Below are 17,427 nucleotides of genomic sequence, written 5' to 3'. Positions count from 1 at the left end.
AGCTCATAACTACCTAATAAGAAGAACAATATCCCCAGTCTCTTTCTCCTTTTATCGTATCTGACTTTGTACTACCAACTATCCACCACTCCTTCATCCAACCCTAAAAAAAGGCCCAGAACAGTCATACAATCCATCACCATGTCTCTCAAGAACGGTACGTCATACCCACACCATCCAACCAACCGACCAAAAAAGCGAAAAAAGCCCAACTAACAAGACCCCGGGAAAACAACAGACGCCTTCCCCTCCTCCGCCGCCTTCGACGTGATCAACTCCGCCCTCCAGTCCGACGAGGGCGAGCGCAAAGACGCCATCAAGAACGCCAAGGCCATCGTCGCGTTTAACCTCAAGAACGCCTCCGGCCAGGAGGAGAGCTGGTACCTCGATCTCAAGGACAAGGGCGTCGTCGGCAAGGGTGCTGCCCCCGCCGGTGGAAAGGCTGATGGTTCGTTTACTCCCTCGTCCAAAGTTCAGTGGAGTGGGTTGGATGGGTTCAGGCTGACCAGCGAGTCGAAATTAACAGTGACTCTCTCGCTCTCCGATGCCGACTTCGCTTCCCTGGTTAGCGGCAAGGCGAATGCGCAGCGGCTCTTCATGGGCGGCAAGCTCAAGATCAAGGGGAATATCATGAAGGCGACGAAGATGGAGCCTGTGCTGAAGAAGGCCCAGAGCAAGGCTAAGCTATAGATACCCTTCGTGCCGCTTTTTCTGGATCGCATTTTTCTCGACGATGTATTTATTTGCTATATAACGAATACACATGTCCTATCACTTTATATTCACATGAGGTTCAAGTGTCTGGACGATGGACAATTAAGAAAACGATAGTATCAATATGCAAGAAGAGAAAGTAGCAGAAGCTAGGGAAAGAATGGTAGGCTGCCGGAAAGTACGGCTACAAGGTGAAATAGGCGATCGTATCCGCGTATGTAGCAAGATTATCGCTGTACAGCGCCAGTGAGGCCCCGTTCTTCACGATCATGTTCGTCGTTCCTATGGTGCTTAGAGCGTAGACGACTAGCCCGCTGGTGCTGCCCTCAATGCTAAAGATTTCACTCTGGCATTGCCCGCCTGGAAAGTTGGAGCAAGAGGTGCTGTAGTAGTTGAAGAAACTGTAGAGCCCTGCACCGTAGATAAGAGTGTTCTGGCTGTTCAAGACGCGGAGACCGAGCGCATCGCAGTTCCCGGCTAGGCAGCTGCTGTAGTCTGGGTCATTGAGAGCCGTATTTCTGGGATATGGGCTATTGGCAGCGTTGGGATTAGGTTGGTAGTATCTGCTTTGGTCAATAAGTTTTCACTATTGAGAGAACAGTTATTAACTCACGGCGTTTCTGTTTGGATGAAGCTCGTAACAACAGACTGGGAGCCCGAGAACTGATACTGATACAGTGAATGGTGCTCGACTGCGGTACCGTACCTGGAGTTGAAGTTAGCTTAAAGAAGACAAAAACTGCAAGTGGACCAATTAACTTACAGCCAAATGTTCTTTCCTTCTACCAGAAGCCCTCGGCCGGTGTAGACGGAGATCTGGGTATTGGCACCGTTGTCGAGGTCATGATCGGCTGTCCAGAGCCAAACGTTCTCGAGGTAGACGTTACTCGCACTGCTCGTGATATGCATCGACATGTAAGCCGCTTCACAGGCTGCCGAGACGGCTGCGGAGGTCGGGCACTGTGCGACTTGTAGGCTAGAACCCGCAAATCCGCCGATTCGTGCGTGTACATCCCACATGCCTGAGCCTTGACTTGCCGCCAAGTTCCACTCGATAAGCACGGCACCAGGCGTCGAGCCTTGCGTGCTAACGATCATATCTGACCATTCGATGGTTCCAGACTCGCCTGTCTTACCTACTTGGATCACCGGCACAGGCTGGTTGATGTTGGACCACAGACTCCCGCTAGCCATGATGACCGGATATGATTCTCCTACAATCCGCGAACCAGGGGGTATGTAGAGTGTGCCAGTCACCTTGTACACACCCTGGTCAAAATAGACAATTTTCCCGGAACCCACTGCTGTGGTAAGAGCAGCTTGAATTGCGGCAGTGTCATCGGTAGAGCCATCACCCTTGGCTCCAGCACTTCGTACGCTCAGGAACGAAGAAGTTGGAGATGCTTCATACTGCGGTTTTGACTTGGTGTAATAACTCGAACTTCCGCTAGACAGGAGAGCGCTGGGTCTTGTTGGCGCAGTAATTGCACCCTGAAAATTGGTCGGTCCGGAAGGAGCATATTTGTGTCCCTGACCCCACGCAGCGATGGTCATGGCTCCCGTTGATCCGGCAAGGACTGTGCCACTTGGGCCTTTGACAGCCACGGGAACGTTGTTGAGGGCCACATTCTCCAGAATCAAGCTACCATTGCTCGAGCTCGAGCTCTGCCAGGCTGTCTGAACGAATACAGGACAGTCCTCAATCGTACTGTCAAGTACGACGGCAGATCCAACCAGCTGAGCTCCAGCACCGCCGTTGGCAATTGAAAAGGCCGTGGTGCAGTTTGTCAGAGTGAGTCCTTGGTATGTCCAGCCCCAGTTCCAAATCTGGGAGATACCAACAACGGCGTCTGAAATGTGCAGATTGCGCATGGTGAATTGCTGGTTTCCGATATTGAACCCATACAAACCGCCTACGGTCGTAACGTCGGTTATAAAACCGCCAGATCCTGTAGGAAAGACTCAGCTGTGCCTCGCTTCGTACAGAACAAATCTATGGCTTACCGTTCTCAATGAAAAGACCTTGATGCTGCGTCCCGGCGCCAGAACTCATCAAAATCTGGACATTTTGAATGCTCGTAGCTTGGCCGGTAGGCCAGTGAACACCGGTGGCAGCAGTGCCGGCAGGTATAGCAGTCAGATCGAGGATCAAATTGCGAATTTGCCTGAAGAAGACATTCGTCGATGTCCAACCCTGGTTACCGTCGCTCTGATATTGATCACCGTCTATCAGACCCAGTCCTGTGAATCCTGGCGTCGCCTTGATGACAGGAAGCGAGTTTGGATTGCCAATAATCTGGGTAAAGTAGTAATCAATGATCGACGAAGAGATTATGTATGTGCCGGCCGGGAAGTAGACAATCGCAGGGGTCGTAGTTGAAGTGTCGCGACTTGCTGGGGAGAAACGACCACCATCACTCATAGCTGCGTTGATCGCAGCAGTATCATCCGTTACACCATCACCTGGAAATTATAATAAGAAAGCGAACCGCCATGATCGTTACGCGAGGACACACCTTTAGCACCATAGTCCTTGACGTTGCGAAAGACCTTGTATGTAGAAGGGTTTGAATTGAAGGCCGCGATGCCCTGATGAGCGATGTCGGCAAGCCAGTATGCCGGATCAGCAACCGCTGCAGCTGCAGCTGCAGCAAGGTTAGAAGAGTGCCCTACGGCTGCCGAAGATTCAGCCACCGCCGCGACTGTCGGGGAGGCGCCGATCACTCTCGACGCACTGATCACTCCCGACGCACTGGAGGATGGTGCAGCCGAGGGGCTCCGAACAGGGCTGCTCAGAAGCTGGGCGCGGACGCCGGCAAAGAGCCAAACAGAAACAGCAAGCCAATTGACATGCATTGTGGAATTTGCGTGAAGCAACGCAGGTTGGTGAGAATACAGTGATGAAGAAGGGGCTATCCATCACAGTACGACGGGGTATTTGCGCATTCTTATATGCAACGTACTGCATATGAAGAGTCACATTCTCAGATTTGGCCGCTTCACCTTCGAAATAAAGTGGACGTGTCTTCAGGATACTCCCCCTAGCCAACCAAAGCATTCATGTTCATCTAGGTGTCAGCGKGCCTACCCTAAATCCCGACATCAGACATGACACGGTGGAGGGCTAGGGAAAAGCCGAGCGCCACAGGCGGTATCTAGATGGACAAGTGAAAATGGCATTGCCGTATCGGGAAATACCTCATTTTAAAAGCGGCATTCTTGCTGGGGAAAGCTGGGGGAGACGGCTGGAGAACAGGGAAGAGTACACGGTGTGACATGCTTTGAACCCTGTCATCATGAGTGATAGTCGAAGAAACGTGTCAAAGGAAGCAACGCAATCAATTCTAGAAGCAAAATTGGGCATACGGTGTGACGGTGTGATATGCCATGGTTGTGACTGAGTCGGCATAGAGTTTCCTTCAGCCATTGAGGTGAGAGTGCACTCCGATAAGGGGGTTGATCCATCTCAAATTCTCAAATAGTACTCCGTAGTTGGGTTGATCGGCATGAATTTTTGGTCCTGAATGGGGAAAATATTAATTTAAAGTAAAGCTTAAGGCGACTCGATTTGCTTTGATTCGTAGTGCCATTCCTCTTTGAAGCAAGCGGCAAGGCTTCGGCACTATTCAAAAGCCGCGTCCACCCCATGCAGGGGTGTCAATGTGACTGAGACACCCCAGATGACTCGGCCAATGTGACTTGAAATCGACTGCTGACCGGGGTAGAGCAGCACTCTAGTATGCAGAAGGTCATCAGCCTAACTCATTTAAGAGGAAGATTTGAATGCCCAAGTTTCAAACAGAGTAATAGTTAAATGTTCTTCAGAAGTGTCATGGCTGCAGGTCCAGGAACAGTCCGACTCGCCGAAGTGCGGAGTAGTCGTCTCAGTGTTTATGGAGCAAGGAAGATCCACTCTAATCCAGTCTGCCAACATCGTACAGAGAAGATATCTACTCAGCATACTCCGGAGGTTCATTCTATTAAGCCTCAGAATTGAGACAAAACCTTTAAATACTACTTCGTAGATGGATGGTACTTCATCTACTCAAGAGTCAGGACCGATCCCTGTGCACTGTAAGTCTATAACAAAGCCGTTATAGCAAAAGCCAGTATATTAATCTTCGGCATAAGGTTACCCCAGGCAAGGTATATCATGGAAGGCAGATCCACACATCTCAGGCAGCTCGTCAAATGTAACTTCTGTCAACTGAGAAATGTAACCATAGACCACACTCACATCGTATGATTATCATTTCGGATCAAACTTGAGGGCATCTAGTTGGTCACTTCCCAGTCAAGCAAGTGTCCTTCAACTCCGAAGGCTGCGGTGTTAAGCATACAGAAGAAATCCAACGTTCACTAAGTCCGTTTCCAAAAGACGCTTGGTAGGCCAAAGAACCTGCTTGAGGAGACGGTGTCCAGGAAGCTCACAAAACTCTCAGGCACAGGTGTAGTGGCAACATGGCTTCCCGTGCATTATGACTATGCATTTAATTTGAGCCAGCAAGCCACTGCTGGCAGGTTGACTTGACTGTTACAGCTATCAGGCTCCGCAATTTCAACCTGACGGCGGATAGTCTCCCTCTTCACCACAGGTTGGATCAGATATCTTCCTGCCCTCCTTAGCAGACGCGTCGACGGTAATGATGACTTGATCGCAGCGTATTGCTTAAAGAGCCTCTTGGGAAGCACATCAAATCCTCGAAACAGTTTGTGTGGATGGAGGAACCCAGATTTGACCGGAGGCTGCGTGTATATATCTGAACTCAGCGACGATTGATGTCTCTTCTTCTTGGGGAGTGGATATCCCGTTGCTTGCATCAGCTTGCTCGACTGAAAAGCCCGAGTCAAAAACTGAGTGACTATAGGGAAATGCTTCGCGCTAGAAAGTACTAAAATATAAGAATCGTCCATATCAAGGGACCTTCCAAATTAATAATCTTCCACAATCTTGGCTAGAAATTCAGCATTTCGAGGTTCCATATATTTCGTTCTCAACCTCGATGTACCGTCATGGAAGCTTTCAAGTTCGGCGCTCATAAATGGGCAGTATGCATCTGGTAAGTTTCCCCCAAATCTAGACCAGCAAGCACTTTTTTGGGGGAGAGACGTCAAAAATGCTTCTGCTTTGAAGTTGCTGTTTGTGCCATGGCAACCACAAAGGGCAATTGTCGTAATGATATACCGTATGATTACATATGATACGCCTTTTTGTAGGGAGTATCTTTACTTTCCTGTCTCGCAATCACGTAACAGCAATACGCCCTGATGTTGTGCGCAAATGAAGGAGGTCATTACATGGCCCATAACCAATCACAGCAGCAACCGTGATGTACCATGTGCCTCTCTAGACAAAGGAATTATCTCCAACTATAATTCTCAGTCTGCTACATATTCTATCATCATTGCCGGATGTCTCTTCCTGCTGGCTGTTATGTCATTTGTGCCAAGAACGTCACCCTGCATGATCACGTGATGCTGACTTTTTCTGCCAGCAAGAGGCTCTCATCACTGGCGAAAAAAGTCGCGAGCCGAGTAGCTGTTGAGGAAACCCATATAGCTCTTACCGACCCGGTTTCATCCTCTCTGGGGCAAAAAAACATCGAAAAGAGGCACATACTTCACGCCTAGCATTGAAGTGCCCCAAATTCACGCCTCTGGCCTCCATTACGCCGTCATTTTACTTCTTCCCAAGTGCCCGTTGCCCAGGCTGCCTCTCGCGCATCGCGATCTGTGCAGAACAAGCGAAATCCGCATTGCTTCCTCGGGCCCCCGACTTGACGAAAAGCTTTTGATAAATGAGCCGGGGTATTGGCGATTGATCCACACGAGAACGCGAATATACCACCGCTTTTGCCGCTTTTGAAGACCGCGATCAATATTCCTCTTCGCGTCTCTGCGCGCCTCTTTACAGCAGTCGAAATCACTAAGTCGTGTTGACTTCCCCGAGTGAGATCCACGAGAAAAACTCAATCGCTTTAGTGCAGATTTGCGCGATCGTCGAATCTATCTCAGTGGATGAAGGGTCACTTTCGCGAGTAGGGAACCAGGAAGGGGGTTGAGCTCACCTCGGAGACTCAATAAGCCATAGATGTCTAAAAGAGGAGCTGTTGGCCCTCAGGGCGACAAGGACTCCGATCTCTTTGCATTCAATATGGCGAGCACACCAGAAGAAAAGCCTCAGCGGGCCACTGCTGCGCAACTGGCACATAGAAAGTAAGTGGATGAGATTTATGGTTGCGGCAATTTTACGCATCTCCTGTCATCTCCTGAGGCGTCTTTATTCACTGAATGGGAGACGGGCCACCGTCAATACCAGCCTCCCATATTGTTGTGTTCATTGTATTGCTCAAAAACTTTTTTTCTTTGTCTTTGTTTTTTTTCTTTTCCTGTCTCCTCTCCTCTGTTACCTCAACACTTTCCACCTGGAAAGTTCTCCAGCTCGCAATCGTCGATAGCGAATTATCGGCTTCTTGTCTGTCTTCTCCGACTCGAATTGTAACTGACAACGTCGGCAGAATTAAGGATATTCGGAGACGACCCCGCCCGAGTACGACTGCTCCAAGCGCTACCGGAGCTACGTTTAGCCCTTTCAATTCTATCGATCCCAATACTGTCTCGGGCGCCCAGCCTGCGACGAACGGCTTCTCTTTTGGCCAATCTCAGTCTCACAGTTTTCCAGGAGCTAGTCCAAACCCAAGCCAGCCCACTCAGAACGGAGGATCACCGTTTGCCTTTGGCTCAGGAGGTGCTGGTTCATCGTCCTTTAGTTTCTCTACATCCTTTGGTGGGTCAGGATCATCGGGAAATCCCTTTGCCACTCTGAACACTACTGCGCCCAGCCAACCGTCTGATAATAGTGGGTTTTCTGGGTTCAAAGGCAGTATGTTCAACGTACCACCCGCCGGAAGCTCTGCTCCAGGCCAGCAGTCTCTGCCTTCGGGCGGCCTCTTTGGAACTGGCTCGCAGCAGAGCACTGCTCCCGGAGGCATATTTGGAAGCACTTCCACTACTGCACCTTCAAGCCAGCCTGTGACGACGGCACCCTCCACTGGCAGCATTTTCGGCCAGAATAGCGCCACTAGCACTGCTCCATCAACAAGTCTGTTCGGCCAGTCTACATCAGACAAGCCTTCTCCCTTTGGCCAATCCACAGCGTTCGGTAGCGATTCGATGCAGACATCTCCTGACCCAAAGGCCAATGCTGCCGTATCGAAGCCAGCCATCTTCGGGGGAAGTGCTTCTCAGCCTGCATTTGGCGCATCCACAGGCTTCGGCAGCCCAGCAGGAGGTTCCGTTTTTGGTGGTGCTACACCGGCGGCTCAACAAACCCCGTCTAAACCACTCTTTGGAACAAAGCCGACAGAGCAGGCTACTCCAACCTCGACGCCTCTCTTCGGTGCTACTTCCCAGCAACCCACAACAGGCGCTACGGCACCTACGCCCGCATTGACCGCTGCTACGCCCACGACAACGACAGCGCCGACGCTTTTTGGTACCGCATCGCCGGCCAAGCCTGCAACGCCGTTCCAGAATCCTTTCCAGTCTTCAAACCTTTTCTCAGGCGCACCCTCTCCATCAGCTACGCCGAAGCCTGCTGAAGAGAGAGGACATGAAGAGAAGATAGGCGAGGCAACCCCACCCAAGACCGGCTTCCAACTCTCCTCCTCCACAACCGGTGGCAATCTCTTCTCCAAGAGCGAAAGCGCTGCTGCTGCGCCTTCAACTACTTCATCAACTGGCCTGTTCCAGGCACCGGCTACGGGCAGCCTGTTTGCGCCCAAGCCTGCTTCTGCAGAGACTGATAAGCCGAAGACTTCCGAGGCAAATCCTTTCAGCAGCCTTTTCGCTCCTAAACCATCCACTACCACCCAACCCACGCCGGAACAAAAACCACCTGCTGCTGCCCCGTTCGGCTCTCTCTTTTCTCCCAAGCCTAGCACACATAATGAAGGAGCGAAAGTGGGAGAGCCAGCGAAACCGGTCGCGTCTACTCCGGCTGTTTCGTCTGCAGCTCCGCCATCACCCAGCCTCTTCGCGCCGCAGTCTTCATCTCTCTCGGCCACCGCTGCGGAGAGTAAAATCCAGTCACCTGCGTCCGCAACTACTGCGTCTCAGAGCTTTTTCAAAGCCAACGGTGCAGCACCCGATCAGCCAACACCTTCAGCCAAGCCCCCCACAGTCCAATTCGCCGAGAGCTTGCGGCCGAGCAAATTGCCTACTGGACTGAGCGAACAACAGAAGAAAGATTTCGATCTTGTGTACAGTCTGCGCATGTTGAATGAATGCTTTCAACGCGAGATCGCTCGACTGAATCCTTCAACGGACGACTTCGACGCTACCGTGCTCTTTTACATGCGCGTTCGTGAAGTGATTGGTGCGCCAACCGCACCGCGCTCATATAAGCGGAAGGCTGCCGACGATGAAAGCGCTGATCTTGAGATACAATCAGCGAAGAAAGTCAAGCCCTTCGGCACTACTGGTGTACCAGCGACCCCCAGCACCAGCATCTCGTCACCTTCCCAGAAGATGAACATCGGACCAAGCTCCATTACGACAACGCCGTCTAAGCTTTTTGATACAAGCCAGACCACCCCAACAACAAATGGGAAAATGGCTGAGGAAGAGGCTGAAACTGGTGCTTCTCGGGCTGAGAATCGTTCCGATAGTGACTCTGCCACAGCGAGCATATTCGCTCGGTCTTTCTCGAAATCGAAAGCTGATGGTTCAGAGGCCACAAGTGCAGTGTCTCCCAAGCCAGCTACCCCAGAAACCAATAAGCCTGCTCTGTTCTCTACCACCCCATCTGCGTCTCCGGCGAAGCCCATATTTTCTACATCCTCTACTACCAAGGAAAATGCAACATCCAGCTCCATCTTCTCTCAACCTACCTCGAATCTTGGGCTCACGTCATCGACAACAAGCATCAGCACGCCTGCCCAGAACCTGTTCGTCCCGAAGCCCACAGGTGAAGGGAGAACCGAGGCATCAGCCGTTCCCAAATTCGGTACGGGCACTGCGACGAACTTTTTCGCTCAGTTCAAATCCATTGCCGATAAGAATGCCGAGAAGGAAAAGGAGAAGCGCAAAGCAGAGGATTTCGACTCCGAGGAAGAAGACGAAGCTGAATGGGAACGGAAAGACGCCGAACAGCAGCGCAAGAAACGCGAGGAGCTGGAGGCTCAGTCTAAAAAGCGCGCCAAATTTGTTCCAGGCAAGGGATTCGTCTTCGAGGATGAGAGCAGCGATACTACGGAACCCAAGAAACCAGCAGAGACATCTACTTCGACTGCCAGTTCATCCGTCTTTGAAGCAAAGCGAGACACTCCGGCCAAAGCGAACAATATATTTGGCCATCTCTCTGCGACCCCATCAGAGGTAGAAGAGGATAATGATGCTGACGATACTGAAGAGGCGTCAGCTGCCGGGGAAGATGCTGATGAAGAAGAGTCCAAAGAGTCCTCTCTGGTTCCGGCCAGCGACCGCGACGGTAGTCGGGATGCTGAAACCAGCGAAGCAGACTCCAAAGTCGTTTCGGTCAACGGAGCCGAGTTCTCTGCTAATGACAGCAGTGACGACGGCGATTTTACTAGAGCTCTGAGCAAGTCAAAACAAGCCTCGAGCGGTGGTAAAAGTTTATTTGATCGGGTTCAGTACGGTCAAGACGGAAAGCCTAAGCGGCAAACCGACGAGGAACCAAAGAATCCCTTCTCTTCCCTCTTTAGCCCTTCGTCCAAGTTCTCCTCTTCCATGACGAGTCCCGGAACGTCCACCCCGAATCCATTTGGCTCACCCGGTACCCCTGCTCCCGGCCAAGGTGATTCTGCCGAAAGTAAGCCAGCGTCTAGTATCTTCAAGTCTTCGGTTAACACGAGCGGTGGTCTTTTTACTTCCGCACCGGCAAGTACTGGAACGAGTACGCCGTCCATCTTCGGTCAGAGCTCGTCGAAACCAGCAGGTGACAAGACCTGGAAGCCAGATTCTCCCATCAAATTCGCCGACTCGACTGCTACGGCACCTTCGACCACGTCGAAGCCAGATTCTGGATCCACCGCTCAATCAGCCGACTCCTCGAAGCCATTCTCTACTCTCTTCGGCGCGCCAGCCGCTGGGGCGAAGGCGTCTGGCAGTGGACAGTCGGCGCTAGGGTTCTCCTTTGGTGGCCCGTCACAGCAAGGCTCTTCCTTCCTGGCTCCTTCTACTGTCACTTCCGCTACTGGCAGTCGCGCGTCGACCCCCGGAATGACCTCCGATACTGGCGCGGAGGAGTCTGTAGATGGAGAGGCTTCCGAATCTCTACCCCAGGTTGATCTTGCTCGCAGCAGAGCCGGCGAAGAGGACGAAGACATTGTGATAGAGACGCGGGCGCGTGCATTGAAGATCAAGTCTGGCGCAGGCTGGGAAAGCCAGGGTGTTGGTTATCTCCGTGTTTTGAAAAATCGCAACACTTCTCGCTCTCGCATCATCCTGAGAGCCGACCCAAGTGGCAAGGTTGTCCTGAACGCAGCCTTGTTGAAGGATATTAAGTACACCATTAACGCAAACAGTGTGCAGTTCCTGGTTCCCCAGGCTGAAGGCGCCCCGGAACAATGGGCTGTTAGAGTGAAAGGGAAGGAAGAAGCTGAGCGTTTGCACTCCGCAATTGAAGAGTCCAAGGCGTAAGCACAAGCTGTGTTTACATATCACGAATCGGCGTTGTACATTTGGTCTATCTCGAACGCTTTCGCGGCTTTTTCTTACGACAGTTTATATCGATTCCGTCCGGCCATAACCGTGATTCCCATGGTTTATGCAACGGGCCGTGAAAGCTGATGATTGTATTTTTCCTTCCGCCAAGGAATCATGGCTGCCATGCGATTTCTTTGATAGGATTAAACTACTTTATCTGCGATTGTCATGTCAATTTTGTCTTTTCTACCTGGCAACGTACTTTGTCCATTCTTCCTCATGTCTTTTTGAACCATGAGCACTCGAAGTTGGCGTCATTTTGTTGAACCATTTTTGCATTCCATATCCTTCCTGCCATCCTGCCATCCTGCCGTCCATTTCCCCTACATTCAGATCATGGCCTTGTGTGTAACTATTTCGCATTTCAATCACACTACGTCATCAGCATCATGTTATTATCTATGGAACAAGACAGGCGCCTTAGCATAGCGTGTGGGTTCGAACCATTGCAATGCATCCTCCATCTAAATTTCATTCTTACCTTATTCTTATTCATTGGATTCCCTGGCGTTGTTTCTCTGGCATGGTGCACGTTTATTGGTGTTTCATCCTCAACCGCCTCACCATTTCTGCAGAGGCTTTTCCCGCCTCTATCGCTGAGTCCTGATTCTTCAACTGGATGGGGTCTCGCCGCGCTCTCTTCAACACCAGCCCCTGGAAGAGAAGTAGAAGGCGAATCCCCAATCGGGGGGATATTCTGACTGAGATCAATGGATAAACTCTTCATACTGACAAACTATTGAGGTGTGAGTAAATTTATAATTGATGGAGAGTCTTGAGTCTCAGTCAAGTCATCTCGAGGATAGAGTCTCGTATACATGCCGTCACCTCAACCGCATATATCAACAATCAGGAATCAGTATCATTCTCCCTACGAGGACAACAGTGTCTCTTCCATCACTGCTCTGAGCCAAAGATGCCATAAGGGGATCTCAGAGGCAGCCATGGTTGAATAATTTCATTCCAAAGGATTGACTTAATCAGTCAATCTACCCAATACCTACTGTGTCCTTGGGTAGATAGCTTCGGTATCCCTAAATGAGTGATCAAAGAAGCCTTACCTTGGTTTCTTTCACAGGATCCTACATGCGTCACTCTTGTTAACTTCCTCTCCATTTCCACCCTCCTGCTTCTCCCCTCCTTCAAAGATCTTACCGGTCATCAAACATCTCTGGACCTCATACAATAAGACTGACAGATCTATCACTATTCTGAGGTCTGGCCAGCCCTCAGTATAACAATAACTCACTCCAGATTCCCAAAAGACGTGGTCTTCGAAGCAAAGCCAAAATGGAAGAACAGACCCAGCATAGCACTCCCTTTACTGAGTTCATTCACCATTCAGCACGCGGATTCCAAACTTGGCAAGAGCTTTGTACACAGGTCCGAAGAGAGGTTCTTCAAGCACCATCCTCAACTGAAATTGCCTACACTTCGGTTTCCCCCGAATGGGGCCCATTGATTGTCGACTCGCTAGACGAGTACGGCGAGGTTAGACGCTTATACTTCCCGTAAGTAAACGATGCTAATCATCTCTATATTCCTTGCTGATCGTGCCCGGGCTCAGCATCAGCTACAACTCTGTTACAGAGACCTTGCTAATCAAACCCATGTCTACCCGTCTCCTTGGATGTCACCTTAACTGGATGCTTATCCAGGAACGCGACTGGCACAGGCAGAATCTTGTCAGGGATAGTCACTGTCTTCTTCGGGTGTCGACAATCTCTAGTCAGTCTTCGGCCATGGATGTATGGTATATGATATTGCTAACTCTGGGTAGCCTACGGGCGATTCGAGGCCCCGTACTCGGGTTCGAGGAAGATACCCACTTTCGCTATGACGCCAGACAACCGATACCACCCCTCATTCGTAATCCAATGCGGAGATTCTGAGCCCAAAGAGCGGCTCATGGACGATATGAGACTATGGCTTATCGGTGCCCGTCCATGTGTGGAGGTCGTTGTGATAATCATGTATGCTCGCAAAGGCACCACCAACCAAGTGGAAGGCAAAGCTGAACTCTACGTTCGAGACGCAAATGGCAACCCAGTCCTGCAGCAAGAAGCAGTGGGTTGTCTGCCCTTCCTATCGCTGACCAGGGCTCACCAGAATAATAGACCATCTTTCCAGCGACTCAGTCCGAGTGCTCACTTGGGATCAGTGCCGGAGATCTCTTTGGCCCAGTTCTCCCCCAAGATCTGGATGCCAACACCGTTCTCCCCTTGAGCATCAATGACCCTCGAAAGGAGGCTCGTGATGCAATGGTGCACATGGATCTGGTGCCTGCAACTTAGCGCAGGAATATGCTGGCTTGAATTCAGAAAGAACTGGATGATCATTGAGCTTTAGGGTTCTACAGAGATTCTGCTGTTTTGCTGGCACTACCAAATCACACGAATATCAAAGGGGTGATGATACAACGACCCCCCCTTACCCGATAAGGCAAAGATCATTCTAATAGGAGCGAACTACTCATGATACAATTCTCTCAAAGCAAGAGGGTATAAGGAATTGAATTAAAGGATCTCTTAATAGTCACGTCGACGATAGTTCCTCTGTAGTCTCGTATCAATCGATACAATCATACCCGATAGGTCCAATATGACGATATTTCACTCCGTACTCCCGAGCCTGAAAGAGAAGCACCGATGATCGAAGCTACAGCGGAAAAAAGAAATTTTCATTTCATGGAAATTTTTTTATTGTTCCAAGTCAACCGTAACACAAGACCCGAGCAGGAAGCGATCCGTTTATTCGTCAACAACAGCGGTGTGCAGACCCTTGGCGTCCTTGACGTTGACGGCCTGGACGTAGGAGTAGAGTCTCTCCTTGGCGCCCTCCTCGTCGTTACGCTTGCGGGAGATGCGGACACGGAGGCGGAAAGGAACGCCCTTGACACCGGCTTCCCAGACCTTCTTGTTCAGCTGGGGGTCGAGGCGGACATCCGTGGTGCCCTGATTGGCGGAAAACGCGAGTGGTTAGCTGAGCTGGACCCCATCCCATCACTTCATGGGAAAGAAACTTACCATAGCCCGCTCAGCGAAGGCGCGAATCTCCTTGATGGCACGAGGAGCGCGCTTCTTGAAAGTAACACCGTGCATCTATAGATCGAGCAAAAAAAGGAGAAATTAGTCTTCCGCCCAAATGCCATCTGGTAGAGTGAATCTGCGAAGATGCTATTTGCGGCCATAGAGGTGGACTTCATAAAACTATTTCTTCTTTTTTTGTGGTCGTGCATTGTGTATGTTCCTCCTCTTTCCTTGGGTTTCGGTTCTGATCCCCAAGACGAAAATATCTCGCACAAGCCCTTCTGCAGCGGATTCCTCCTCTCACACAAGGTTGTTTCGAGATGTTCCCATATGTTGTTCTCCGTCCATTCCTCAGGGTGTTTGGTTCCGCAAGGTCGCAAAAGTCGGTCGATTCATTGACCACGAAATTGTGTGCAAAGGAAATCAAAAGCAAAGGTCCAGCGTCTTCAACGTACTCTCTTGTGCATGTTGATGGTGTACTCGCGGGTGACAACGTCGGCGATGGCCGAACGAGTCTTCTTGCCGGTGGTCTGGACGGTGCTGGACATTTCTGAAACAGGAAGAAAAGAAATTGTCAGTACTCTTCAGTCCTGGGGGAAAAGAACTGCGCGACACAAAGACATGTGGGATTGATACTGACTGAATGGGCTGACAGAGAACGTCGGCTGTCGTTGGCGATGTGGTCGACTGTCAAAGGAATTGGGATTTTCGGATGTCCTTTTTTTGGTGGTCGAAATTCAGTGTGGCTCGCTTATCGTGTGGCAACACTCTGATTGGGTGGTTTCTGTCACGTGATGCTACACCTTCCGCCGCTAATCGAAACTGCCTTGAGGCTACATCTACATGCTAATCATTGTTTATAGTTGTTGTACTCGGAATAGGCAGTATTTGTTGGAATTGACGTCTCTTTGTCATAACTCATTTATCACTAGCCCAGGTTGTTTTCCCCTGTCAGAATGCAACAATAATTGTATCCTCTAAGCGTGTCATTTCTCGGCGCTCACATCAGGGTATAGGTCGAAACGCCGCTGGGTATAGACGGGGATGCCCTTTCGAGTGTTCTGAATAGACTCGTTATCCAGGTCTGCGTAGATAATCGTCTCCGTCTCGGCTGCTTCTGCCAGGATCTCCGCATTAGGATTGACGATCAGACTGTGACCCCAAGCGTGGTATGTTGCGTTCGTATCACGAGCCGGGCTGCACAAGCCAACATAAATCTGGTTGTCAACTGCACGAGCGCGACCAAGGAGTGCCCAGTGAAGAGGGCCAGTAGTCATATTGAAGGCACCGGGGTAAATGAGCGCGAAAGCTCCCTTGCGCGCTGCGATCATTGCCGACTCCGGGAAACGGATATCGTAGCAGATGGCGAGACCAATCTTGCCATATTCTGGGAGATCGACGAGAGTCAACTGGTTTCCAGGCGAGAGTACTTCGCTTTCCTTGAACTTAATCTTCCCGGGGATGTCAATATCGAATAGGTGCGTCTTGCGGTGTGTGCCAATGAGAGAACCTGTCGGCGAGAACACAAGGGAAGTGTTGTAATACTTCTTTGTCGAAGTGTCCAGCTCGGGTATGCTGCCTCCTACCAGGTATGCTTGGGCTTCCGCAGCGATGGCCGACAGAGCATGGTATGAGGGGGATTGTTCTTTCGTGGGAGGCGACGGGAGTAGTGTCTCGGCATACGAAGGGAAGTATTGTGTTCCATACGGCGAGTTGAAGCATTCAGGGAGAACGATGAGCTTCGCGCCTGCTTTTGCAGCCTCAAGGACCTTGGTCCTTGCATGAGAGAGATTAACGGCTTTGTCCGCACCTGTGACCGAGTACAACGTTAGTATGGGCTGAAGAGATCACGGACGCCTGGAACATCGTAGCGTACCTGAAGCCAGCTGCACTAAGGCTAGCTTAAGAGGTTGTTTCAGAAGCGCAGCCATGCCTAACAAACGTGACAAATGCAACAATTGTTGGGAAGTTGAGGTTATCAGTGGTTGCACCGATGCGGGGAACTTGGATAATAAATGGGGCCGGAGTGGCGGCCGACTCCCGTTGCGGTGCTTTCGAGGGCTTCAGGCTTTCTCTAACCGACAACCGCTACAGTATTGTATATCCTACAATTATTATGATCATTTCTGGCAGGATAAGCAATGTCAATTTGGTACCGTTGGCTTCCAATTGTGGCCGATGACTATCTTGCACATAGTCCCCATGCAAGCTGCCCGTCGGTTGCTGTCGGGGGAGCAGAGTCCGAATGTGGACGTCGGCGATTCAGCTTCGTGCTGGTGCATAGCAGCAGAGGCGTGATGTAATTCCGCTTACGATCGATTCAATGCAGTTGCTTCTTTCAAGAGTTGGGTGCTTTGTTTATATTGATAAAAGTTGGACGACCTTCTTTTTCCGAAGACTATACAACATGTTTGGCCACTGCAATAGGAGACACGGCACAATCATTCTATGACAAAAAGACTACAACGATGACGCCTGTTTGCATAGTTGTACCGTTTGTCTACGAGAGTGAGACCTTCTCTGACCGTGAAAGCAATGGCTCGGTTACATACGGCAATTAGAGTGAGGCCCAGCAACGAAAATCATGAAGTTCTTCATGCCAATTCTGGACCATTCGATAGTTCGACTTGCCCAGAACAAGAATAGTCGCATGGGGGACTGATAGTAGCCATCTCGAGAAAAAAGAAATGATTTTTCTGCGGTGAAATTCGTGAAACAGGTTCTACAGCCGCTTACCTGTTTCCGCTGTGATATCAGACCGGATCCAGTTTAATGGTGATCGACCGTTGACAAAATGGGTCCTTTCTCTGGAGAAAGGTGTTATCACTCATCAATAATATGAGGGGGCGCAATTCCTCCATCTCGTGTACGCAAAGCCAATGTCGTAGTTGGCCCTGGCGGCTTCATCATAGAGATCACATCAATGGATCTTCAGCCTGCAAGTTCACATGGGTAG

At 50.5% G+C, this 17,427-nt stretch overlaps 6 protein-coding genes across 6 annotated transcripts; 3 read left to right on the top strand and 3 right to left on the bottom strand.

The window, feature by feature from the left end:
* Nucleotides 1-141: 141 nt before the first annotated feature.
* Nucleotides 142-690, top strand: Asppvi_011255 (SCP2 sterol-binding domain-containing protein; the record flags this gene model as incomplete). Its single annotated transcript, XM_043307089.1, has 3 exons — nucleotides 142-157; nucleotides 239-448; nucleotides 527-690. 3 exons carry the CDS (start codon nucleotides 142-144, stop codon nucleotides 688-690), a joined length of 390 nt encoding a protein of 129 aa, XP_043163024.1.
* A 208-nt stretch (nucleotides 691-898) lies between these two features.
* Asppvi_011254 (glycoside hydrolase family 55 protein) lies at nucleotides 899-3,570 on the bottom strand (the record flags this gene model as incomplete). Its single annotated transcript, XM_043307088.1, has 5 exons — nucleotides 899-1,277; nucleotides 1,328-1,420; nucleotides 1,478-2,663; nucleotides 2,719-3,177; nucleotides 3,231-3,570. The coding sequence occupies 5 exons, from the start codon at nucleotides 3,568-3,570 to the stop codon at nucleotides 899-901; spliced, it is 2,457 nt and encodes an 818-aa protein (XP_043163023.1).
* Nucleotides 3,571-6,805: 3,235 nt separating this feature from the next.
* Asppvi_011253 (RanBP1 domain protein) lies at nucleotides 6,806-11,376 on the top strand (the record flags this gene model as incomplete). The annotated part of the gene is made up of 2 exons (XM_043307087.1): nucleotides 6,806-6,930; nucleotides 7,233-11,376. 2 exons carry the CDS (start codon nucleotides 6,806-6,808, stop codon nucleotides 11,374-11,376), a joined length of 4,269 nt encoding a protein of 1,422 aa, XP_043163022.1.
* Nucleotides 11,377-12,732: 1,356 nt separating this feature from the next.
* Asppvi_011252 (uncharacterized protein) lies at nucleotides 12,733-13,736 on the top strand (the record flags this gene model as incomplete). Its single annotated transcript, XM_043307086.1, has 4 exons — nucleotides 12,733-12,953; nucleotides 13,010-13,170; nucleotides 13,223-13,509; nucleotides 13,560-13,736. 4 exons carry the CDS (start codon nucleotides 12,733-12,735, stop codon nucleotides 13,734-13,736), a joined length of 846 nt encoding a protein of 281 aa, XP_043163021.1.
* Nucleotides 13,737-14,192: 456 nt separating this feature from the next.
* Asppvi_011251 (60S ribosomal protein eL31) lies at nucleotides 14,193-15,019 on the bottom strand (the record flags this gene model as incomplete). The annotated part of the gene is made up of 3 exons (XM_043307085.1): nucleotides 14,193-14,396; nucleotides 14,469-14,543; nucleotides 14,927-15,019. The coding sequence occupies 3 exons, from the start codon at nucleotides 15,017-15,019 to the stop codon at nucleotides 14,193-14,195; spliced, it is 372 nt and encodes a 123-aa protein (XP_043163020.1).
* A 438-nt stretch (nucleotides 15,020-15,457) lies between these two features.
* Nucleotides 15,458-16,402, bottom strand: Asppvi_011250 (carbon-nitrogen hydrolase family protein; the record flags this gene model as incomplete). The annotated part of the gene is made up of 2 exons (XM_043307084.1): nucleotides 15,458-16,281; nucleotides 16,348-16,402. 2 exons carry the CDS (start codon nucleotides 16,400-16,402, stop codon nucleotides 15,458-15,460), a joined length of 879 nt encoding a protein of 292 aa, XP_043163019.1.
* Nucleotides 16,403-17,427: the final 1,025 nt, after the last annotated feature.

Source organism: Aspergillus pseudoviridinutans, assembly GCF_018340605.1.
Source record: "Aspergillus pseudoviridinutans IFM 55266 DNA, scaffold_9, whole genome shotgun sequence".
Lineage (NCBI taxonomy): Eukaryota > Fungi > Ascomycota > Eurotiomycetes > Eurotiales > Aspergillaceae > Aspergillus > Aspergillus pseudoviridinutans.
This window is presented reverse-complemented; position numbering and strand designations above follow the sequence as displayed.